Raw genomic sequence first — 24,124 nt, forward strand, 5'->3', positions numbered from 1 at the left:
GTTTCAATTCATCAAAATCCAGTTTCTGCCTCCCAATACCACTCCATTACTCCAGCCTATGGACCAGCAGATTATTTCTAACTTTAAGAAGCTCTACACTACAGCATTCTTCGAGCATTGCTTTGAGTCGGCTGAAGCTACCAATCTCACTCTCAGAGAGTTTTGGAAATATCACTTCAACATCGTTGCCTGCGTCAAGATAATCGAAAAGGCGTGGGAAGGGGTTACCAAAACTCTCACTTCTGCTAGTAAGAAGCTTTGATTGGAATGCGTTGTCGAATGTGACTCTGAAGCATTTAGGTCAGTAGCCTGCGGAGCCTGTAGTCAACGAGATTGTATCTTTGGCCAAGAGTATGGGACTAGAAGTGGAGAACAATGATTTCGATGAGCTAGTGGAAGATCACAGCCAACAAACGACCATCGAAGAGCTTATGGAGTTACAGTGTATTTCACAGCCGGAAGTTGTGGAGAAGAGTCCTTCAGATGAAGAGGAGGATGAGGAGCAGGAGATAGTAACAGCAAAGCAGTAATCTTCTGGCGCAGTAAGAGAAATGCTGAAAGCATGGGAATCGGTTGCAACGTACACTGAAAATCATCACCCCAATACAGCAGTGGCTATTCCCGCTACAAATGTATTTGACATCATTGCTATGTCGCATTTTCGCCAAGTGTTGAAGCGTCGGCAGAAACAGATGACTATGGACAGTTTCTTAGTAAAAAAGAATTAGTTATGTGTGATGAATAATAAAGTACATAATACTGTATGTATAATTTTCTTTTAATAAATGGAGTGAATAAGATAAATCTTTCAACACTTTTCTGCATGGAACGCATTATCGTATTTTACATTAATTTATACGGGATAAATTGTTTCGCTTAACGAGTGTTTCAGACTACGAGTAAGATTCCAGAACGAATTTTCCTCGCTATGTGAGGTTCCACTGTACATCGAAGGCTGCCAACAGAAGTTCCGTCTTCTGTTTTCTCTATAAATAACAGACATATTCTTCCGTGAGTTTTGTATGCCTATAGATGGATTGAGTGACATCTTAACAGGTGTACTAAATTTACATTTACAGTACGGTATTTGCTTACTGCGCAATCCATCGTACGACGTGTGGCGGGGGGTACCCTGTACCACTACTAGCCGTTTCCTTCCCTATTCCTCTCGCAAACAGAGAGAGGGAAAAAGACTGTGTATATGCCTCCATATGAGAGTTAATTTCTCGTATCTTATATTCGTGGTCCTTACGCGAAATGTATGTTGGCGACGGCAGAATGCTTCTGCAGTCAGTTTCAAATGTCAGTTCTCTAAATTTTCTCAGTAGTGTTCCTTGAAACGAACACCGTCTTCCCTCCAGGGATTCCCATTTGAGCTACTGGCGAAAGTAATCCAACTGCAGGAAAAAAATTAATCGCTATGGAAAGAGGCTCTTATAATCAATTTTATTAATTAGACAATCAGTTTGCTATCAATGGCGTCGCCGGGCAGGTGGAAGGGAGGCAGAACTGCCACAGATACACACTACTGGCCATTAAAATTGCTACACCAAGAGGAAATGCTGATGATAAGCGGGTATTCATTGGACAAATATATTATACTAGAACTGACATGTGATTACATTTTCACGCAACTTGGGTGCATAGATCCTTAGAAATCACTACCCAGAACACCTCTGACCGTAATAACGGCTTTGATACGCCTGGGCAATGAGTCAAACAGAGCTTGGATGGCGTGTACAGGTACAGCTGCCCATGCAGCTTCAACACGATACCACAGCTCATCAAGAGTAGTGACTGGCGTATTGTGACGAGCCAGTTGCTCGGCCACCATTGACCAGACGTTTTCAATTGGTGAGAGATCTGGAGAATGTGCTGGCCAGTGCATCAGTCGAACATTTTCTGTATCCAGAAAGGCCAGTACAGGACCTGCCTCCTGCGGTCGTGCATTATCCTGCTGAAAAATAGGGTTTCGCAGGGATCGAAAGAAGGATAGAGCCACGGGTCGTAACACATCTGAAACGTAACGTCCACTGTTCAAAGTGCCGTCAATGAGAACAAGAGGTGACCGAGACGTGTAACCAATGGCACCCCATACCATCATGCCAGGTGATACGCCAGTATGGCAATGACGAATACACGCTTCCAATGTGTGTTCAGCGCGATGTCGCCAAATACGGATGCGACCATCATGATGCTGTAAACGGAACCTGGATTCATCCGAAAAAATGACGTTTTTGCCATTCGTGCACCCAGGTTCGTCGTCGAGTACACCATCGCAGGCGCTCCTGTCTGTGATGCAGCATCAAGGGTAACCGCAGCCATGGTCTCCGAGCCGATAGTCGATGCTGCTGCAAACGTCGTCGAACTGTTCGTGCAGATGGTTGTTGTCTTGCAAACGTCCTCATATGTTGACTCAGGGATCGAGACGTGGCTGCCCGATCCGTTACAGCCATGCAGATAAGATGCCTGTCATCTCGACTTCTAGTTATACAAGGCCGTTGGGATCCAGCACGGCGTTCCGTATTACCCTCCTGAACCCATCGATTCCATATTATGCTAACAGTCATTAGATGTTGGCCAACGCGAGCAGTAATGTCACGATACGATAAACCGCAATCGCGATAGGCTACAATCCGACCTTTATCAAAGTCGAAAACGTGATGGTACGCATTTCTCCTCCTTACACGAGGCATCACAACAACGTTTCACCAGGCAACGCCGGTCAACTGCTGTTTGTGTATGAGAAATCGGTTGGAAACTTTCCTCATGTCAGCACGTTGTAGGTGTCGCCACCGGCGCCAACCTTGTGTGAATGCTCTGAAAGCTAATCATTTGCATGTCACAGCATCTTCTCCCTGTCAGTTAAATTTCGCGTCTGTATCACGTCGTCTTCGTGGTGTAACAATTTTAATGGCCAGTAGTGTAGTTCGCGAGTTGGAGCAGTAATCAGGCGTTTTTTCGTTGCCCTGAGATCTTTCAATCTCCCACCTGCACAGGGAGTGATGGCCAAAGTAATAATATTACCGAATTTATAAAGTGATAGATAGTATTAACATGAAGTTTGCAACCTCTCTGTGCTGCTACCTTAAGGGACTTCATAGGTGCTGAGGCATCTGGATACTTTACTTAAGGGACTTCATAGGTGCTGAGGCATCTGGATACTTTAAGAGAGTTCGAAAGTGAGTAGGCATCTTATGACAGAGGTAGAATTTGCTCTTAGCACTCCGTCATCAGACTCGTATGATGAAGAACACAAAAGATACACTGATTCTTCTTTACCTGAGAGGAAAAATAACCTATACCAAATTGTTGTACAGGATTTTCACAACAAGTGCCAATATTTTAACGATGGGAAAACGTGTGTATGCCCCAATTTCTTCTGTCGTCGAACGTAACTCATATAAAAGGGATGAGTCTACATCTCACGTGAGACGTTTGAGGTTTATAGACAACATCGTCGTCTACGTCACGGGTGGAACTGCAGTTGGAACTATGTCCAAGCTGCATTTGCTCGTCTTGCAGCGTGCCGCAGTCAGTAGCAGGGGCGGTCACAGGGGCTTGGCCGACCGAAAGCTGCAGCTAAGCCTCGCTTGACAGGAAGGTACAAGGAATGGTCTGACAAGTTGGATCTTGCCCTCAGCCTTAGGGACAAGTCCTCGCCATGGCACGTGTGCCTCCTCTGAATGGCTGAATAGTGATTTAGCCAGTACACTGGTTGAGCAGCAGCTGAAGCAGATGTGTGTGTTGTGTGAGGAGATTCCATATGGCAAGTGTTTGTGCTGGACGTTTATTCCCACCACCTAAATTGATTGTTTCACTACTTGGTAGTCACAGTGACTGTATCTCTGGGCTCTGAGCACCTGGTGCATCTGGTGTGTGGATACCTTGAGATATGTGAGCAACTGCCGGCATGGTCGATGTGCGTGCAGGCCTCTTCTGTGCAGTGCGTCTCCCCGGCAGATGGCAGATGATGCACACCCCATGATCATGGGCGTGTGAGATCAGAATTTCTTTTTTTTTTCTCCCAGATATGTTTAGTGGAAATGTTGTGCTGGAGAACGGAGTTCGTGTTCTCAGATGTTGGTGCATACAAGACCTCAGATATATTTAGCACTACAGACTAGTTGTGGCAGAAATTTAATTACTTGATTTTCAAAATATTTGCATGTGATTCTGAAATGCTGAAAATGTGTTTTATTATGGAGAAGAATCAGTGTATGGTGGTGGTGATTGTACTAAGCAATCTATTTGATTCCTGTAATTTTTTTAACAATTATTTTGATAGGGTAGGGCAATTGGACTATTTCCTACCATTTTTGATATTGGTATTGAACCAGCTCTCCCTTTGTCCCCAGTATTAGCTAATAGGAACACAGTGTTCTTAGTGGGGATGGAAACCTCCATCTGCATATTTGGATGTATTGGTTCATGTGTGTGTACACACAAACAGAAAGTAACCGCTTGAGAGAGACAGAAACAGGAAGCGAGTCTAGAATTTCCTGGTCAAAGGAAAGCCACCACCTGATGCATTTTGGGGGCCATGAGTACAAATGGAGGTCCCTCAGGCAGGTAGGCATGTCACCTTGGTCTATGTGTTTGAGGCGCAGGTGTTACCACACAAAGAAGCCACTGGAGAGAAAGAACAAGGATGCCGACTTCCAGGTTGGTGGTATTTAGTATAATGATCTGTAATTACGACATTGGGCAGTTTCCGACCTTCATGGCATGCAGATGCTTCTGTGTATTCAGTCGGTGGCAGCTGGATGACAGACAACGTGCATGTAACCTAAAAGGGTGGCTAATATGTCATTGAACGTTTGGGAGGTGGGGGCAGGGGAGGACCCCTGTCTCCTTCAAACCGATTAAATAAACAACGTGGAAATTGAATTCAACAAGATATTATTGACATTGATTTGAATTTCATGTCATGAAATCCTTCGTCTCCAACACAGACTGGGTCTTTTTCCCACAAATTTCTAGATGGGGAGGGGAGGGGAAGTGGGGGAGGGAAGGGAGAAGTGAGGGCTCGTGGTTTAACTGAGCAAGTATCTCTTTTCCCAGATGGGTTGGGGAGGAGGAGGATGGGGAGGGATGGTGGGGAAACCACTTAGCAGAACAATAAGTTTAGGGAGTCCTGGGAAGAGGAAGGGTGGGTGTTACATGAGTAAACACTTAGTAGAGCAACATTTTAAAGTCATAACTCAATCAGCAGTCATAGTTCAATTCATTTTCATATCGATTTGGTATAAAAAGTGCACCAGAACCAGCTTTGAGAGACTACTAGTGGCACAATTCCAGGTGATGGTGTGCCGAATTGTGAGGCTGATTGGAATTGAACTTACCACAAGCCTACTCCAAACTTAGTTGATTAAACTATGATGTCAGAGGAGTGAGGAAATTGTTTAAACTTTGGACTGCTGGACTTTAATGTGGGGCAATTGGTGGGTAATGTCAGGGGAGAATCCTGTGCCCGCCTTAAATTCTGTGCTTAGAATAGATGATCTGACAACCATGACTGTAGGTCTCTACTTGTCCTTGTTAGTAATAGGTTGGGGAAAAACGTGAAGTAGATCAAGAGACCAGCACCCTTTGTCTATCAGAGAGGCTTGGAACTGTAGGAGGAAAGAAATATCCTTTGCACCAGGTGAAAATCCAGAAATCTGATGTCACTGAGACTGTCCCAGAATTCCAGGTCTTCGATCCTAATGTAATAGATTCTGTCCCAGTATTACACGTCAGCCACCATGACAATACACCACATAGGATTCTTCAATTTCCCGCCAATGTATTCTTAGGACAACAGCCCCACTTCCACAGCGACTTTATAGAAATGTGGGAAAAACCCCCGCAATTTTTTATTTCTCACCAATTTCTGAACTTCCTGCCATTTTATAGATGCTGCAGTTGTCCTTACGAGAAGAATGCTGCCAACCTCTGTGATCTAATGTTTGTGGCACTATTGTCGCTTTCGCTTGGCAAAGCCTTGTATTGTATGTTTCAATTTGTTTTGTGTGCATTGTATTGAGTGCAATAAAGTTCGATTATTCGATTTTATATGAAGGGAAGTCAAATGAAAACTGAAGACCTGCCACAACGAGACCATGCGATGGTTCCACTCAAAAATAATCACCACATGCGTTAAGACATTTATTCCACTGGTGTATGAGATGATCAGTTCCTGCTTCATAGAACATGGTGGCTGCTGATGGATGGCATGCAGTCCTATAGTTCCTCGTCGAATTGAAACTGATGTCCACAAATGTCTTTCTTGAGGAAGCCAAAGATGTGAAAATCACATGTTGAAAATCCAGCTGTATGGAGGATGTTGCAGTGTTTCCCATCCACACTGCTGAAGTATAGCCTTCATCCAATTGGCAGTGTGGTGGCAGGAATTATAGTTATGCCGTTTGACAGCATTCCTCCTAGGGATTTTGATTTTATAATGTGTTGCAGTTTGTGCAAAGTGTCTTCATAGCGCTGCACATTAAATGGGGTTCCACACTTGAGGAAACTAATGAACAGAGGGGGCCACTGCAGTCAAAGAAGGAGGTCATCATGACCTTACCAGAACTTGTGTGAACAGCTTTGGATTTCTTTGGTGTGGGAGATGTGGAATGTTTCCACTGTTGGTTTTTCCATTGCCCTGAGGTTCGACATGGTGGCGCCATGTATGGTCATGGGGATCTCCTCCTTTGACTGGGGCCCTCTACTTGTTGAGTTCCTCGAGCATAGAACTACAATCAATTTACAGTGCTATGAAGACACTTTACACAAAGTGTGATGTGCCATAAAGTGAACACGCCCAGAAATGCTGTTGAACGACATCATCCAGAAACTTCCTGACAGATTAAAACTGTGTGCCTGACCGAGACTCAAACTCGGGATCTTCGCCTTTCGCGGGCAAGTGCTCTACAATCTGAGCTACTCAAGAACGACTCACGACCCGTCCTCACAGCTTCAATTCTGCCAGTACCTCGTCTCCTACCTTCCAAACTTCACAGAAGCTGTGCCTGACCGAGACTCGAACTCGGGACCTTCGCCTTTCGCAGGCAAGTGCTCTACCATCTGAGCTACTCAAGCACGACTCACGACCCGTCCTCACAGCTTCAATTCTGCCAGTACCTCGTCTCCTACCTTCCAAACTTCACAGAAGCTGTGCCTGACCGAGACTCGAACTCGGGACCTTCGCCTTTTGCGGGCAAGTGCTATACCATCTGAGCTACTCAAGCACGACTCACGACCCGTCCTCACAGCTTCAATTCTGCCAGTACCTCGTCTCCTACCTTCCAAACTTCACAGAAGCTGTTCTGCAAGGTTCGCAGAAGAGCTTCTGTGATGTTTGGAAGGTAGGAGACGAGGTACTGGCAGAATTGAAGCTGTGAGGACAGGTCATGAGTCATGCTTGGGTAGCTCAGTTGATGGAGCAGTTGCCCCCAAAAGGCGAAGGTCCCGAATTCGAGTCACCTTATTCATGATATGAACCCAGGGTCGCAAATGCAGGAATCCTGCACCACCATTCAAGGCATGCTCATAGTGGAGATTGTTTGCTGTTGCATTCTTCCCAACTATCATGAAGTGTTAAGTATGTAGCTATGTTGTGTAGATGACTGTGGCGAGTGTTTATACAGTGTAGTGTTGTGTTAGTGTTGTTATGGATGGAGGAAAGGGAGCCGATGAAACTCAGTGCTGGCACATAGACTTCTACTCTCAAAGACCATCAAAGGGGCCGCCAAGTTTGACGTCCCCATCTGACAGATGTGTCACCATCAACAGTGCTGGCACAACCGTTCAATCATGCTTTAGCGACCTCAACTACAGAGCCAGGTTTAGCCTTAAAATATCACCCTGTGAAACATAATTTGTCATACAACAGTACTGACTTTGTTATAAAACTGAATAGAATAATTTATGTTACTTCAGGTATAGCTTCAAGTGTTCATATGGCTAGAACAGAATAGGAAGCTCTAGTTACAGATGTGTTGGGACCAAATGCTATTCAAAATGCAATAAATGATCTAAAAACAGAAAATTTATTTTACTACGTCCAAACTGATTTTTCTATAAAAAAAAAGCCGAAAATGGCATTGAAAATAAGTCAATATGTTTTTACAAAAACAGCGATGAGTCTGCTCATGGTGTGTTTCAAGCAGTTCAGAAGTCATTGGAAAAATAGAATTTATCGTTTCAAAATATATCTGGGCTATGTGCTAGCAGCATAATTGCTAATTTTGGAGTTAACTGTTCTTTGTTTACAAATATGAGAGATTCGATATCAGATTTGATTAAGAGAAATTGTACCGACACACAGTGCCGTAACTGTATGAGACATCCCATGACTTTTGTATCATATGACAGGCTGTAATTTTGACAATTTACGCCCACTTTTCCGACTCTGCCATAAAAAGAGATGAACTGAAAAAAAGACATGAAATGAAATGCCATGTGGGGACAATATGGCTCTCTCTCTCTTACCCAGCAGAGGTACATTATTATTAAATTGGAAGTTATTTTGCACGCTTAGAAGAAAGCTGTCCAACGATTTTGCAAAATTTATTGATGCTTTACAGTGACAATAGCATGATAGTAGTCACATTAAAATTCGTTTATTACAACTATAAAATGTCTGGAAGAGAACTTCATAACAATTTAGGATGTATTTATAATTATGGATAATATTAAAAATATTGGGGTTTGCACAGCTGAATAAGTATTAAGGAGAAAAGGGACATCTTACTAATAACTATATTTGCACATTCAAGAACAAACAAGATTACAGCGATCACAACACAATAATCAGCGCACACAAATAGTGTTAGGCAATGCCAAAGAGGTCTATTTTACACAGTGCACTTTGCTCTGTCACACACGAAATATATTGTTCACACAATTCCAACACCCCTCCTTGAACTTATATTTTGTGTGTTGCTTCCACAAGATAAACCAAATAGTCCCACAATCTTCTCAAACTTCTCCCTTTCTAAGGGTTTGGTCAGAAGGTCAGCTAACATGGCTTCTGTACGCAGATAGTCCACGGCAATGTTCTGTCCTTCTACGTGGTCCCGAATGAAATGGTGCCGTATATCAATATGCTTTGTCCTAGCACTAGTAACATCATTTTTAGCTAGGTTTATGGCTCCCTTATTGTCACAGAAGATGGTTGTAGGTTCCTCAATTAAATTGGGTTCTATTTCACTTATTAATGTTCATAGCCATAATGCTTCCTGTGTGGTGTAGGATAGTGCCATATACTCGGCCTCTACAGTGCTCAATGCAACAGTTTTTTGCTTTTGACAGGACCATGATGTGAGGCCCCCCATTAATTTAAAACAGCAGCCAGTGGTGGAGTATCTGTCTCCCAATTCACTCCCCCAGTCCGCATCGCTATATCCCTCTAGTTTTGCGTTACCATCTCTATGGTATTTTAGCTCATAGTTTGAGGTTCCTCTTAGGTATCGGAATATCCTCTTTACAGCTTTCCAGTGCTTTTCCTTTGGGTCTCTGCAATATCTGCTCACTGCATTGGTGGCAAAAGCAATGTCGGGTCGTGATGTTTGAGACAAATATAACAGACTCCCTACTGCTTCTAAATAAGGAACATTCTTGTCACATTCCACATCAGTCTCATTTACATTTAACTTCACTCCTACTTCCATTGGAGTACTTGTGGGTTTGCAATCATTCATGCCAAATTTCTTTAATATTTTTTCCGTGTATGATGATGGACTTATGCTCAATTCTTGTCTTTCTTCATCCTTAGTAATTTGCATACCTAAATAACGTTTAACTTCTTACAAATCATGCACCTTAAACTTGGTTTGCAGCTGTTTCTTGAAAATTCTCATTTGGCCTTCACTTTCAGTCAGGATAAGGAAATCGTCCACCCATATCGCCATTATTATTATTTCTTCTTTTCTCCCTTTACTCCCTTTATAGTAAATACTGGAATCTGCCTTGGATTGCTTCATATTCATATTTATTAGAGTTTCATGTAGACATCGATTCCAGCAACGTCCACTTTGTTTAAGTCCATAAATACTTTTTCTCAAACGCCAAATCTTTTTACTTTCTGACCTGGTTTTTATGGCTTCCCTTGGTGGAATGACATATATCTCCTCCTCCAATTTCCCATTTAAATATGCCGTTTTAACATCCATATGATGAATTATTAAATTTCGTTTTACTGCCAAAGCTAAAAGATATCTCAATGATGCATACTTGACTACAGGTGAAAAAGTTTCTTCGTAATCTACCCCTTGTTTTTGTGAATATCCTTTTACCACAAGTCTTGCTTTGTATTTTGGTGATGAGCTTTCAGGGTTCTTCAAATTGAATACCCATCTTGCCTGCAGTGGTTTCTTATCTCCTGGCATATCTACCCATTCAAAGGTTTCGTTTTGATATAAAGATTCAAATTCTCTCTTCATCGCTTCTTTCCATTCTTGAGAGTTTGGGCCACTCATTGCTTCTTCTGCTGTTCTTGGCTCATCATTAAAAGACTGTGCTGTATACATCTCAAAATCCGGATATTCCTTCGGTTTTGGTACACGAGAAGAACGCCTTACATTGGTTTCTTCATGTTTTTCATCTTCTAACTCATTGTCATCATAAATTGCTTCCATTTGTCCTTGGCTGTCGTCTTCCTCTTCTTCACTTCCTATTTCCTCTCACAAGGTTTCACCTTCTGAACTAGGTGCAGTTGACTTAGTGGTTTTGCTCTCTTCTGAGTCCTTTCTATTTTCAAAGAATATTACATCTCTACTTGTGACAATCTTTTTAGTCAATGGATCCATTAATCGGTAGCCCTTTGAATTTTCACAATAGCCTACAAAAATATACTTTTTAGCTTTCGGATCCCACTTTCCTTTTAGCTGTTTTGGAATATGTGCCAATGCATCACACCCAAAAATCCTTATATTGCTTAGATCAGGTTTCTTTCCTACCCATATTTCATAAGGGGTTCTACTCTTTAATGCTTTTGTAGGTGATCTATTGTTTAAATATACAGCTGTTAACTGCCTCTGCCCAAAAATCTTTGGATAATTCAGCATCAGTCATCATGCTCCTTGCTTTCTCAACAATGGTCCTATTAGCCCTCTCAGCAACCCCATTTTGAGATGGGCTGTACCTTATGGTAGTTTGATGCCTGATTCCCTTTTCTGCCAGAAGTTTCTTCAATTTCTGGTTAATATATTCTCTCCCATTATCAGACCTGATGATCTTGATCTTCTTTCCTGTCCATCTTTCAACCATATTACAATATTCCTCAAAGATATCACTCACTTGGTCTTTAGAACTAAGAAAATAAACATGAGTATATCGTGAGTAATCATCAATAAACGTAAGAAAATAATTATTCCCACCTATGGATTCCACTCCATCGGACCACATACATCTGTGTGGAATAACTGTAAGACTTCTGTGGATTTACTCTTACTAGTCTTGAAGGGTAACCTTGCTTGTTTTCCCTTTATACATGTCTCACAAGGATCCTTGGACACACTAAAATTCTGTATTCCCTTTACCATATCCTTTATTATAGACATACTCTTTCTATTTAGATGTCCAAGCCTCCGGTGCCATAAAAAACCTTCTGCTGAATATACTGAATCACTAACATTTTTATGTTTACTGTCAATGATATCCAACTTAAAAATACCCCTTTCGTTACTTGCTGTAGCTATAACTTCACCACTTTCACTGATTACTCTTGCACCCTGCATGTCAAAGGTGACTGTATTTCCTTTCTTGACAATTTCCCCTACAGACTGCAGGTTAGTTGCCACATTTTTCACATAATGAACATTGTGTGCTGTAACCATATCTGATTCACCATTTACACTTACATTTAGATCTAGTTTCCCAGCCAGGTGAAACTGGAGTTTGTTGCCATCAACAGTAGATATTCCCATATGAGTCTTATCTTTGATGTCATAAAGAAGTGATTTATCTTTAACAATATGCACAGATGCACCTGAGTCTAAAATCCATTCCATATCACGGTTGCTCATCCCACCAAAAGAATAAAAACATGAGAGTGCTTTACCTTTGTTATTGGTCCTTCTCTCTGGGCTATCAGTAACATACCTCCTTCGCTGAGTGTCTGATCCTGGGCTTACTTTTTCTTTGCACTGAGACGCAATATGTCCCATCTTCTGACATTTATAGCACCTCACCGGTTTCTTCTTTTTGTTTTTTGAGTAGAGAGCAGACGCACCTTCCTTCTCCAATGTACAACAGCTTGGAGCACTCTTTACGTCCTGCAGGATTTTCACCTTAACACTGTCGCCTGTGATTGGTATACCCGAGCTTTCAAGTCCCATAATCATAGGTGCATACCTTTCGGGCAGTCCTGCCAAAAGCAATGTTCCTATCCATTCTTCAGCGATCTCGAATCCGATGATTCTCAGTCGGTTCGACGTGGTTAATATTTTGTTAACGTATTCGTCTACACTCTTACATTTGTCCAGACGAGTGGTAATTAACTCGCGTAATAATCCTACTTTTCTCGTAAGACCACCATCCTCGAATGCATTTCGTAAATTGTCCCAGACTTCTTTCGCTGTAGCAGCTTTTTCAACGTGAACATAATTCACCGAATCAATCAGTAATGTCAATTTTGATTTTGCTTTCCTATCCTTACTTGAATTATTCTGATCTGTGGATTTCATTGTCCCATCTACCACGTCCCATAGGTCGTCTAAACGTAAATACGCTTCTACTGCGAACTTCCAGGTTGCATAGTTTTCGCGACCTATAAGTCTTTCAATCTGTGGAATTTGTGCCGCACTCATTCTTAACGGTTACTTGCTTTTTATTGCCGTAAAGAACACCGAAAAATAATGCGGAAAAAAAAATTGCGATCGTCTTGTAAGGATCACTCGCACTTCACGTAAATTGGAACTTTTCCAATACTTTCTCCTTACTATTTTGTTGATATACTTATTCCAAATGCACGCTGGGCCCATAACCTATTGGGGTTTGCACAGCTGAATAAGTATTAAGGAGAAAAGGGACATCTTACTAATAACTATATTTGCACATTCAAGAACAAACAAGATTACAGCGATCACAACACAATAATCAGCGCACACAAAGTGTGTTAGGCAATGCCAAAGACGTCTATTTTACACAGTACACTTTGCTCCGTCAGACACGAAATATATTGTTCACACAATTCCAACAAAAAATACACTAACAAAAAGAAAACAAGATCTCTTCTTTTAATATGAAACAGTAAAAAAATTAAACTGGCTTCATCGAAACTGACTAGAAAAATTCATAGAATTTGTTTATCATTTTAGTTTTAGAGCACATAAAAGAATAGTTGTTCCAGTGACGAGAACTGATTAACTGCACTAAGCAATATGAATTCAAAACACAATGTTGAATATCACCATTTTTTAACATAATTGCAAATTTAAAGTTACAAAAAACTACATTTCAGTTTCGATGATCATTATTGCGAAACTGCATTGTTAAACAAATTACGTGATAAAATATAGGCATCTGAAAGTTTTGCCGAATTATCCTAACACAAAAAAGTTAACAAGATTTAAGAAGAGAATTAATGATTTTACAAATTAATTTCAAATCTATTGTTGATTCCCTCCACTTCGGCTTTCACAGAAAGAGTTTTCTTTGCGATGAATATTACGTGAAGAAACAAAACAAAGAAAGCATCTCCGAATTTGGTAAAAAACAAACTATCCATTTATTTCAAATATAGACTGCAAAGATGCTGTGAAGCTGTTTGTTACTAGATTAGATTAGATTACTACTTTGACTGACAGTTATTTGAGAAAAACTTCTAAAAGCAATAAAAATATATTTTAAAGAAAGTAATGAAGGAAGTAAATAACACTTTATTTTTATACAATTTACCGTCTGTTCCTATCTTTAACAACAAATATACTTTATTTGCAAAAAAAAAAAAAAAAAAAAAAGAAAAAAAGAAAAAAAGGTCTGTCCTACTCACGCCAATTCATAATTGGTTTCATTGTTGGTTTCTTATGCGAGTTTTGACCTCAGAACAATTAAAATCCGATGTCATTGTCGCTTTTTATGCTGTTTTTAGCTTTAGGGCATTTAAATACCTTTTTTTTCGTATCTGATGTTCTACGACCTTCTCATAGCGGATGCGCTTGCCAAACCTACGCAATCACGCATATTGCACACTGCACAGCATATACAGTTGGTTTAATATGGAGATCACATGGTAGACGTCGTATTACGATTCGTCTGTCTAGCCGAAACCATATGCGTTGTGACGTTTACTGCGCCTAGTTGGAAAATTTCTTTTTTTCCCATAATATTTCTCCCTTCTTCAATAATATGCCGTTCAAATTTGTCATCTTCCAAAGCATCAGGTTTTTACGCCTTTTGAAACTGGAACCTTAATTATAGTCATCCTGTATATTTTAAAAATTCGAACTACAAAAAGCGCGCGTTGCGCTTTGCTTCAGTCACTCGATACATGCACGCCGTGTTGTGGCAAAACTGTTAACTACACTGACAGTAATCAGCGGTGAGGCTGGATGTTTTGTATTGGTAGTGTTACGTTAAGATAAGGTGTTGTATTTGTTTATTTTTGTTGTTTCTGCAGACATTCATACAACAGTAACTGAGATTTTTGCACATCTAATAGCATTTGTATATGTTGTAGTACGATGTCACAACCCAACAAGAGAGTTAAAACTTTGCAAATACTACAGTCTCATAAGAGCGATGTCATAACATGTGATTTTGGCGGAAACCATGCATTGGCGTCCGGTTCTGGGTGAGTGTGTTAATTGCGGATATCATATCGTATAGTTAATGATTTACGTGGGTTGTTTCACTCTATTTTACAAAATATGACACTAAAGACCATAAGGATACTGTTTTAATTGTCACCTTATCACACAAACAAACTACAGATCATAAAGAAAAGCAATGGTGTTCACACGAGAAAACTGGATAAATATCACAATAAGGAATGCAGTTTTCAAATAACTGGAATTGTTTAACATGTTAGACGCAAAAACTATATTTGTCTGTCCATTATTTAATATGCTAAAAGAGGCCGATTTAACAAACTATTTGTTTCAACTGTGACTCTTATTTCGTGTCACCTAACAAAATATTGTGATAAGACGTATATGTACTCTTTATGAAATTTGTTGACAAAAATTCCTTAGTCAACAAAAAAATTGTTGTATATATTAGTGATCATCGGTGGAACTGTCTGAGTGGAAGTTGAGTTTGTCAGAAACGAAAACATTAAACATTAAGAATATAATTTATTATTATATTTGATTGGCTAATCATCTTCGACTCCTCTTTAAATCTATTAAATTTATAGCTGTTCTCAGAAATTAGACACAGTGATCCTCAGAACTGCTTGAGTATAAAAAGTGGCTGTATGTATGAGAATGAGACATGTTCCCTAAACATTAAAAATTCATGACCAGTCACATTCTAGCTATTTGAACTAGAATTTTCATATCATGGAATTGTGACTGATTTTATGCCGTTTGTTTCCCATTTCAGTAACCTATTAAAATGAAAAAATGTGTTATATGTATATGAATAATTGAGAAAATTTTATGTGCACATACTCATCAGCTAGACAGGCATGTAATGAAAATCTAACAGGGCACATGCCTGCTGCTTTAAAAGTCTGAAGTTAATAAGCAATTAAATAAGATGCCATCAGACAGTTGAAATTACTGTTTTTTTCTCATTCTGTCTAGACTACAAATTTGTCACTGGAATGATGTAGCTTAATTAGTATTAAATCGTCATGTTATATGTTATGCCAATTTGTATGAGGTAGTCATATGCGATTGTTCCATTATCTTCATAATTCTCTCAGATTATTTCATGAGAGATAGACCACTTGCATTTTTTGTAGTTTATGTACATAATATGTACAAAATACTTGTCAGAAGTTTGCCTATTATTCAATATAGCTTTTATAATTTTATCTTGCAACTTCATTAACATATGGCCATCAGTGTCCATTTTTCATTTATGTGTAAAGACTGAAAATTTCTGTTCAGGTAGAGGAAAAAAGAATCACATGTTGTTAAATAAAGTTATCAGATACTGCATTATTTCTTCACCTTTTCAGCATGTTCCAGAAAGCTATGGAATCGTATATATCCAGTGCTAGTGCCATGTCCATTGATATCTGTCTTGCATTTTATTCTGCTAGTCATCATGGTTTGTCTATGATTCATAATGACTGTTCATCCTTTTCACTTTAAAGGTGTATAAACCAGACAGAAATTCTTTGAACGATTGCTGTGTGGTTTGTTCCTTTACTGTATGTAACTCCAACTTTTATATCCTTCTCCCTGTCTTCTTATGCAGACTAGCGGTAACTTTAAACTCAAATTATTAATTTTCTATCATTGAAAACTAGCAGTAGACTGGTTTATTGCCTTTGTGCAGGTATAAGTTTCTGTCATAGATGTGTTCAATTATTTTGTGTTTGGGAGACGTGCCAGTTACTACACATGGTAGGGGTTTAGGCCACACCTCTCTTTGCTGATACTAAGCTGGTCTTGTAAATAAACAGCTTAGAGTTCAATTTAAATTTCTGTGTTTTGTGTTTTGCAGATATGTATTCTGTACTGGCAATGGAGTAAGGCATCTTTTACTATTATGCACTTACTTTTGCAAGTGGTGCCCAAGAACCAGCAGTGCTTATGTTTTAATTTGCATTACATGTTTCTAGTTTCATTTTTTTCTTTTCTTTCCCTGTATTTCGGTTCTTTATTGGGATGATAAAAATCTACTCACCAAGCAGCAGAAGATGGAAATACATGAAAGGCATAAAATTACTAACTTCTAGCAGAAGAGGGAGAAAGATTTGGAAGAAAGGAGATGATAAAGCTTAAGGATACATGAAAAACCACTGGAAAAGTCACTAAGGATGCTAGGTCGAGGGAGACTTGCTGATTAGAAAAGGAGCAAAAATGGCTTATTCTCGTCCTTTCTGGTAAGTTTTCCTTAACCGTTTCCTATATGCTTGAGCCCTACCAGTCTGTTTTCCTGTAAAACCACCCTCTCCCTTTTTATGCTGTAAGGACAACTCCTGCTTCTGTTAGGTAGCGGTTTTAATTCCTTCTATTTGTTTTTCTCTGCTTGGTGATTGGATTTCTGTGTGCCCATATTGAAAGTATTTTCAGCTCATTATCACTTATTGCAGATTTAGTTTTTTTCTTTTGGGCATATGGGGCATTGCTTTCTCCAGTTTTCTCGTTCTTTAAACTACTGCAAGCCAATGGATGAGAAATGTTTGAGACACAGTGGGAGCTTAACACAGAGGTGTTTCAACTTCAGTAGGGGAAGAATTTCCATTACTAGAATTTGGCTAGTTGAGACATATGTGCAACTAATAGAGGTAGAAATATGCAATATCTAAGCTGATGGACACCATTATCAGTATTTTTAATTTCTCGTTGTTGTAATTGTGCAAAAATTTCAGAGACAAGAAAATATGGGTTTATGACTGGCATCCTGGCTTGGGATATATTGAAACCCCATACTCTCCTCTTTTGGGTCATAAGTATGGAGTTACATCAGTAAGATTCTCACCTCAAGGTACGATGCTGGCTACCTCGTCAATTGATGGCACTACTGCATTGTGGAACGTGCAGGTACAAGTAGCTTAAAATTTCGAGGAATATATTTAGTAATTTACTTTTTTGGAAAGTATGTGCAGATCTACAGTGTGTCCTGTGAGGAAACGTGAATATTCAGGGATACGACAGTAATGATCAATCTAAACAACAAAGTCTAGTAAACATGACCTCTAAAATTCACACGTTAAGAGCATTTCTTCATCTTTGATGGTGTGAAGCAAACCTCTTTCACTATAAGCTCTTTGCTTTCCATTTTTTGGGAGGAGGTAGTGTAGACCAAAACAAGGAGAAAAATGTGTACCTTAAGAACTATAACACTTGTTTAGTAGAAGAGGTGTGTTTCACAGTGTGAAGGTGAAGAAGCTCATAGCTCTTAAGTTATGCAGTTAAAAGATCACATTCACTAGTCTTTTCTTTAGAATTATGATTTGTCATCGGGCACACTGTATATTCACCTTATAACTTTTTTGTATTAACAGCTATGTACTGGTTACCCCAAAAAACACCAACAATACTTAGTATGCTGTGCGAGAAGGTACACTGATCAGTTTTCGAGAAGGAATGCATACCTGGAAACACACGGCTCCGGTGCTGTAAAGTGTCGAAGTTTCAGATGGGTATGCATTCCACATTATGTCAGTAAACCCAAAACGAGTAACAGATCGCACTGTCTGACATTACAAATTGGCTTCAAACTGCATACCCTCTTCATCAATGCAGAGTGTACGTCAGTGGGCTGAGCTTTATGCACGTTAGCCAATACGTGTGTTTGTCTTTGAAATATTTCAATCATTTCGTGAACTCGAGCAGTAAGGTCCACTGCTGACATATACAGGTGTGCCATATACCATACTCTTCATACCATCCCACAGGAAATAGTTGAGAGGTGTCAGATCTGGTGACCGAGCTGGCCATGGAACTGGTCCCCCCCACCCCCACCCCCCCCCCCACCCCCCTCCTCCCCCCGCCCCCCTACCAGTCCATCAATTGGGATATGAGATGTTGAAGTAATTTCACATATTGACATCAAAGTGTGCGGGATCTCTGTTGACGTTTCAACCAAGTGTCCAATGGAACATTTGGTGTCACTACATCTAAGATAAGCAAAACATCTCTAATAAATGTGAGATAGAGCAATCCAGTCAGTCTGTTTGGCAGTAGATACGGCCCAATGATGTTGTCACCAATTATCCTGGACCAGATATTAATATCGATCCCGTGTTTGTGATTTTGAATCACCTGCGCACACGGGGCTTTTGTCTGCCCAAACATGCATGTTGTGCAAATGTAACATGCCCTGTCTAGTAACTGTAGGTTCACCTATGAATACCACCAAGGAATTGTGGCTGGACTATGCATTGTTGTAAATACCACTGCGCAGACTGTATCTATCATGTGTTCTCCTCCTCCTGTAATACCTGGAGTTCCTGCAGATGGTATGGATGGAGCCTGTGTTCGTGGACAACACACCACTTTTACCTGTGTTCAGCATCTGTGCCACCAGTGGGATGAAGGTGGCTGGACTGAACATTGTCAGCACGTCCTCCTCCAACTGTAATGTTCGAGCTTAGCATGGACAACCCGCATCACATTTTGGTCTCTGCTAGAGGACAAACGGTAGACTGGGGACAGTATTCACAAGTACCAAGCACAAAATGCTATTACTTTACTGTGCAATCTACACATCTCAGGTAGAAAATACGTACATGCAACTTTTCAGTTTCTCTGAGGCATGTCTCAATGTCTGCGAATGTGGAATGATATTGCATATGTCTGTTTGAAAAATGTTCTGCATATGCTTTTGCAGCTCTCCCATTGCAATCTGCTTTGTTGTATTCAAGCACTGTGTTGGTTATTTCTGCAGCTGTGTACTGTTACATGCCACACTGCTGTCAACAACATTACTGCACTGGTATACCACACAAGGTCCGCAGTAGTATGTGCACAAGGGCTGTGTAGAGGAATGTAGTGTTTGTTCTCAGACTTCGACGCTCTATGGGATCCGAGCTGTGTGTTTCCAGATTTGGGCTCCTTCTTGAAAACCAATCAGTGTGGCCTTCCCACACAACATACTAATCGATGTCAATGTTCTTTTGGTACACCCGGTATAAGTTACTTAACCTGTGACAAGTGTTAACATTAGTTTCACAAGATTTGGAAATGGACATAATTGAAGAAACATGCAGTTATTTTTATCTATATATATATAAATTTGTGTCAATAATTTAGAGTAAACTGAATTCAGTTTTAAACATCTGTTTCTTTGGGTATTGAGAAGTTATGCATACTGTTATTTACAGACTGGGAATCGAATTCACACGTTTGTACAGACAAATGGTGTAGCCGTTAGAGTAAGCAGATTTGCACCAGATTGCAGTTTACTTATTTCAGCTGGGGATGATGGCTCTGTTTGTGTATGGAGTATTCGGCACAAAAATCTTGTTAGGTAAGTACCTAATATGTTTCATTTAAGGCAAGATTGTGTCATTGAAGTTGCCAATTGATTATGCATTACTTCTGTGTAATGCTCCACTTTGTATTAAATTAAATATTATACCTAACTGTTGCAGTCTCCGTGATGAAATTTGGTTGTGATGCAAATTTTCAAGATATAAATTAGTTGGTGACCACGCTTGTCCTAGGTGTAGATCATTCAATACACGATTGTGAAGCAAAAGGTGTGAATTACTCATAGAAATCCTAACAGTGGATTGAAAATCCAGTATGAGAAATTTCATAAGATCCTTTCGGATAGGCAGGGCTGTACCGAGCACATGGCAAGATAGGGCCCCACCAAGTGTGCAGGCACAGAGGGAGTCTCAAAATATGACCAGTTAAAAAAAATATGATTTAAGAATTAAGCAGCGGAAGTATGAGAGTTCTCCTACCCCTCGTGTTGCTGTCTTCAGCACTGTTGTCACAGTGTCATTTATGCAGTGTCATTTCATCCAAGCAGTCTGATAATGAAACAACTATTACTGAACAGACGTCTACCACTGACACATTTTATGTGGCAACAGTGAGCTCATTTCAGACAGCTGCCATGTGCACAGCTCACTCGGTTCACACAATTGATGCATGCACAACTCGCTTGTGTTCAAAAGGAGCTGTTGCTGAAACTTCACTATGGTGTTACAGGACCTCAAATATCAGCAAGCTGATGTTGAAACAAATACAGTAAGCTATTTCACAGAAGGCATCAAATTTCTGTCGAGTGAGGACTGGAATGAGACTTCTATGAGCTAGCGTGTTTTAAAATATTTAACAGAATAATAAGTGTAATGGAAAACAGATCTCTCATATATCAAAACATTTCATCTGACGTCAGGCTAAAGTTGGCAGCGGCTCTTCTTTGCCCCGGTACCTTGTATGTTTGAGACCTAATGGGGAATCTTTTATGACTATGAAGCCTCTGTTTTTTGTTGAGAATTTAGAGGACAAGTTTGGGGAGGTGGAGGGCTTGTCCAAAATGAGATCTGGGTCAGTCTTGATCAAAACAACATCCTCTGCCCAGTCATGAGTGTTACTCGCTTGTGACAAACTGGGGGATGTTTCTGTAACCATCACACCCCATGAGAGCTTAAATATGGTCCAGGTTATCATATTTCACAGGGACTTTCTTTTGCAGTCCAACGATGAGCTGCGCGCCAATTTAGAGCGCCAAGGTGTACATTTCATTTGGCATGCCCACTGGGGTCCGAAGGATAATCAGGTTGCCACCGGTGTCTTCATCTTGGCCTTTGAGGGTGATACATTACCTGTGAAGGTCAAGATGATGGTCTACCACTGTGATGTAAAGCCCTATATCCCTCCCCCATTGCAGTGCTTTAGATGCTGGAAGTTCAGCTATATGTCTTCCCGCTGTACTTCCAGCATCACATGTCGAAATTGCAGATGCCCATCACATCCCAATACTCCATGTGTCCTGCCTCCCATCTGTGTCAGCTGCAGAGAGCACCATTCGCCTTGATCACCTGACTGCAGGATTTTCCAGAAAGGAAAGAAAATCATGGAATACAAGACCCTAGACCGACTGACCAACCTACACTGAGGCTAAAAGGAAATTTGAACGCCTGCATCCTGTACATATGACATCATCGTACACTGCTGCTACTACAGTTCTAGCCCCATCAGCTCCACCAACCCCAGTCACCTCTCAGAGCTGGAAGACTACACAGACTACACCTGCTCCCTGCTGCTCCTGCACCACCTACTTCGGGAGCAACCCCCCCCCTCTCCCCCCCAACCATCGAGAATATCAGTCCCCACTTCTGTGCCAGAGAAGTGTAGGTCTTCTTCAACTCCTCTCGCTAGGAAGAGGTCCCTTGGGTTACTCCCTTCCCAAGTCTCTGCTAGTGGGAAAGATGACACCCACCAGTGGCTGAAGAGCCCAAAAGCAACTGGTTCTAGGGCTTCACACTCATCCTCAGTCCCAGATACTGAATCGGTGAAGTTATCCCAGCCAGGGAAACTCAAGAAGTAGCAAGAGAAATCCAAAAAGAAGATCCCCAAGACCAAGGGAATTGTGGTGGCACCCACACCACCGTTACCTACAAGCTCTGCGTCTGCAGATGAGGTGGAGATTCTGGCATTCGCTGAGGACCTATATCTCGCCGAACCCTCAGACACAATGGATATAGACTGCTCAGGCAGAAAGCCGGTGGCAGCAGGTGACCCTGAGGCGTAAACTGCCTCATTGAATGTTCCATGCCTTCCCAGTCTCACCATGATGTCATCCTCCAGTGCAATTGCAGTGATTTTTTTTCCACTGCTGGGCTGAGCTACAGCAACTGTTAAGCTTTACACCTGCTTTCTGCATTGCCCTCCAGGAAACCTGGTTCCCGGCATTGCAGACCCCTGCCCTCAGCAACTATAAAGGATATTACAGGAACGGTAGCAACTATAATTTGAGTGTCAGGTGGAGTTTGCGTTTATGCCCTAAACTCAGTCTGCAGTGAAAATGTGCCCCTTCAAACCCCTACAGTGTATATCTTCCTCCAGATGGTGCAGTACCCCTGAATGTATTATCTGCACTGATTGAACAACTCCCTAAACCTTTCGTACTTTTGGGAGATTTTAATGCCCATAACCCCTTGTGCGGTGGCACCATGCTTACTGGCCGAGACAGAGATGTCGTAACTTAACTGTCTCAGTTTGACCTCTGCCTCATAAATACTGCGGCCAACACACATCTCAGTGTGGCTCATGGTAGTTACTCGGCCATTGATTTATCAATTTGCAGCCCAGAACTTCTCCCATCTCTCCACTGGAGAGCACATGACGACCTGTGTGGTAGTAACCACTTCCCCATCTTCCTGTCACTGCCAATGGCATCAGGCCCACGGATGCCTGCTCAGATGGGCTTTAAACAAGGTGGACTGGGAAACTTTCACATCTGCTGTCGCTGTTGAATCTCCCCCACATGGGAACATCGATGTGATGGTTGAGCAGATGACTACAACAATCCTTTCTGCGGCAGGAAACGCGATCCCTCATTCTTTAGGGTGCCCCCGGTGAAAGGCAGTCCCTTGATGGTTGTCAGAAGTCGCTGAAGCAGTTAAGGAGTGTCGGCAAGCTCTACAGTGACATAAGCGGCACCTTTCCCTGGAACACCTCATAGCCTTTAAACGGCTCCGTGCCTGTGTTTGCCAACTTATCAGATGACGGAAGTAGGAGTGTTGGGAGATATACGTCTCGACCATTGGGTGCCATATGTCACCTTCCCAAGTCTGGGCAGGGATCAAATGTGTTTTCGGATACCAGGCCCCAACAGATGCTCCCTGTGTAAACATAAATGGCGTATTATCTACTGACGCAATCGCGATTGCCGAGCACTTTGCTGAGCGCTGTGCTCGAGCCTCTGCATCGAAGAATTATCCCCCTGCCTTTTGCACTCTCAAACAGTGACTCAAAGGGAAAGTCCTCTCGTTCACTACATGCCACTGTGAATCCTTTAACATCCTGGGCCAGACCGGATCCACAGTCAGAGGATTAAACATCTCTCATCTGACTACAAGCAACATCTCCTTGTCATCTTCAACTGGATCTGGTGCAGTGGCATTTTTCCATCGCAATGGCGGGAGAGCACCATCATTCCAGTGCTCAAACCCGGTAAAAAGCCGCTTGATGTGGATAGCTATCGGCCCATCAGCCTCACCAATGTTCTTTGTAAGCTGCTGGGAAGTATGGTGTGTCAGCAGTTGTGTTGGGTCCTGGGGTCACGCAGCCTACTGGCTCCATGAAAGGGCAGTTTCCGCTGGTGTCGCTCTGCCACTGACAATCTTGTGTTCTTCGAGTTTGCCATCCGACCAGCCTTTTCCAGACTCCAACACCTTTTTGCCATCTTTTTTGATTTACGAAAAGCATGTGACACAACATGGCGACATCATATCCTTGCCAAATTATACGAGTGGGGTCTCCGAGGCCAGCTCCTGATTTTTATCCACAATTTCCTATCGCTCCGTACTTTGCGTGTCCAAGTCGATGGCTAC

The 24,124-nt window shown here is 41.3% G+C and overlaps 1 protein-coding gene across 2 annotated transcripts in view; it reads left to right on the plus strand.

The window, feature by feature from the left end:
* The first annotated feature begins 14,520 nt into the window (after window positions 1–14,520).
* The window catches only part of LOC126248147 (WD repeat, SAM and U-box domain-containing protein 1-like), a 195,236-nt gene continuing 185,632 nt past the window's right edge, over window positions 14,521–24,124 (plus strand). The window contains exons 1-4 of one of the 2 annotated variants that reach the window (XM_049948883.1): window positions 14,521–14,571; window positions 14,666–14,779; window positions 17,477–17,648; window positions 19,934–20,079. In XM_049948883.1, coding sequence (XP_049804840.1) covers window positions 14,670–14,779; window positions 17,477–17,648; window positions 19,934–20,079 — 428 coding nt within the window. In that variant the 5' untranslated portion in view covers window positions 14,521–14,571; window positions 14,666–14,669. Of the gene's footprint in view, window positions 14,572–14,647; window positions 14,780–17,476; window positions 17,649–19,933; window positions 20,080–24,124 lie in introns of both variants that reach the window. The other variant, XM_049948882.1, reaches the window with a different exon arrangement.

This window comes from Schistocerca nitens, chromosome 3 (assembly GCF_023898315.1).
Source record: "Schistocerca nitens isolate TAMUIC-IGC-003100 chromosome 3, iqSchNite1.1, whole genome shotgun sequence".
Classification (NCBI taxonomy): domain Eukaryota; kingdom Metazoa; phylum Arthropoda; class Insecta; order Orthoptera; family Acrididae; genus Schistocerca; species Schistocerca nitens.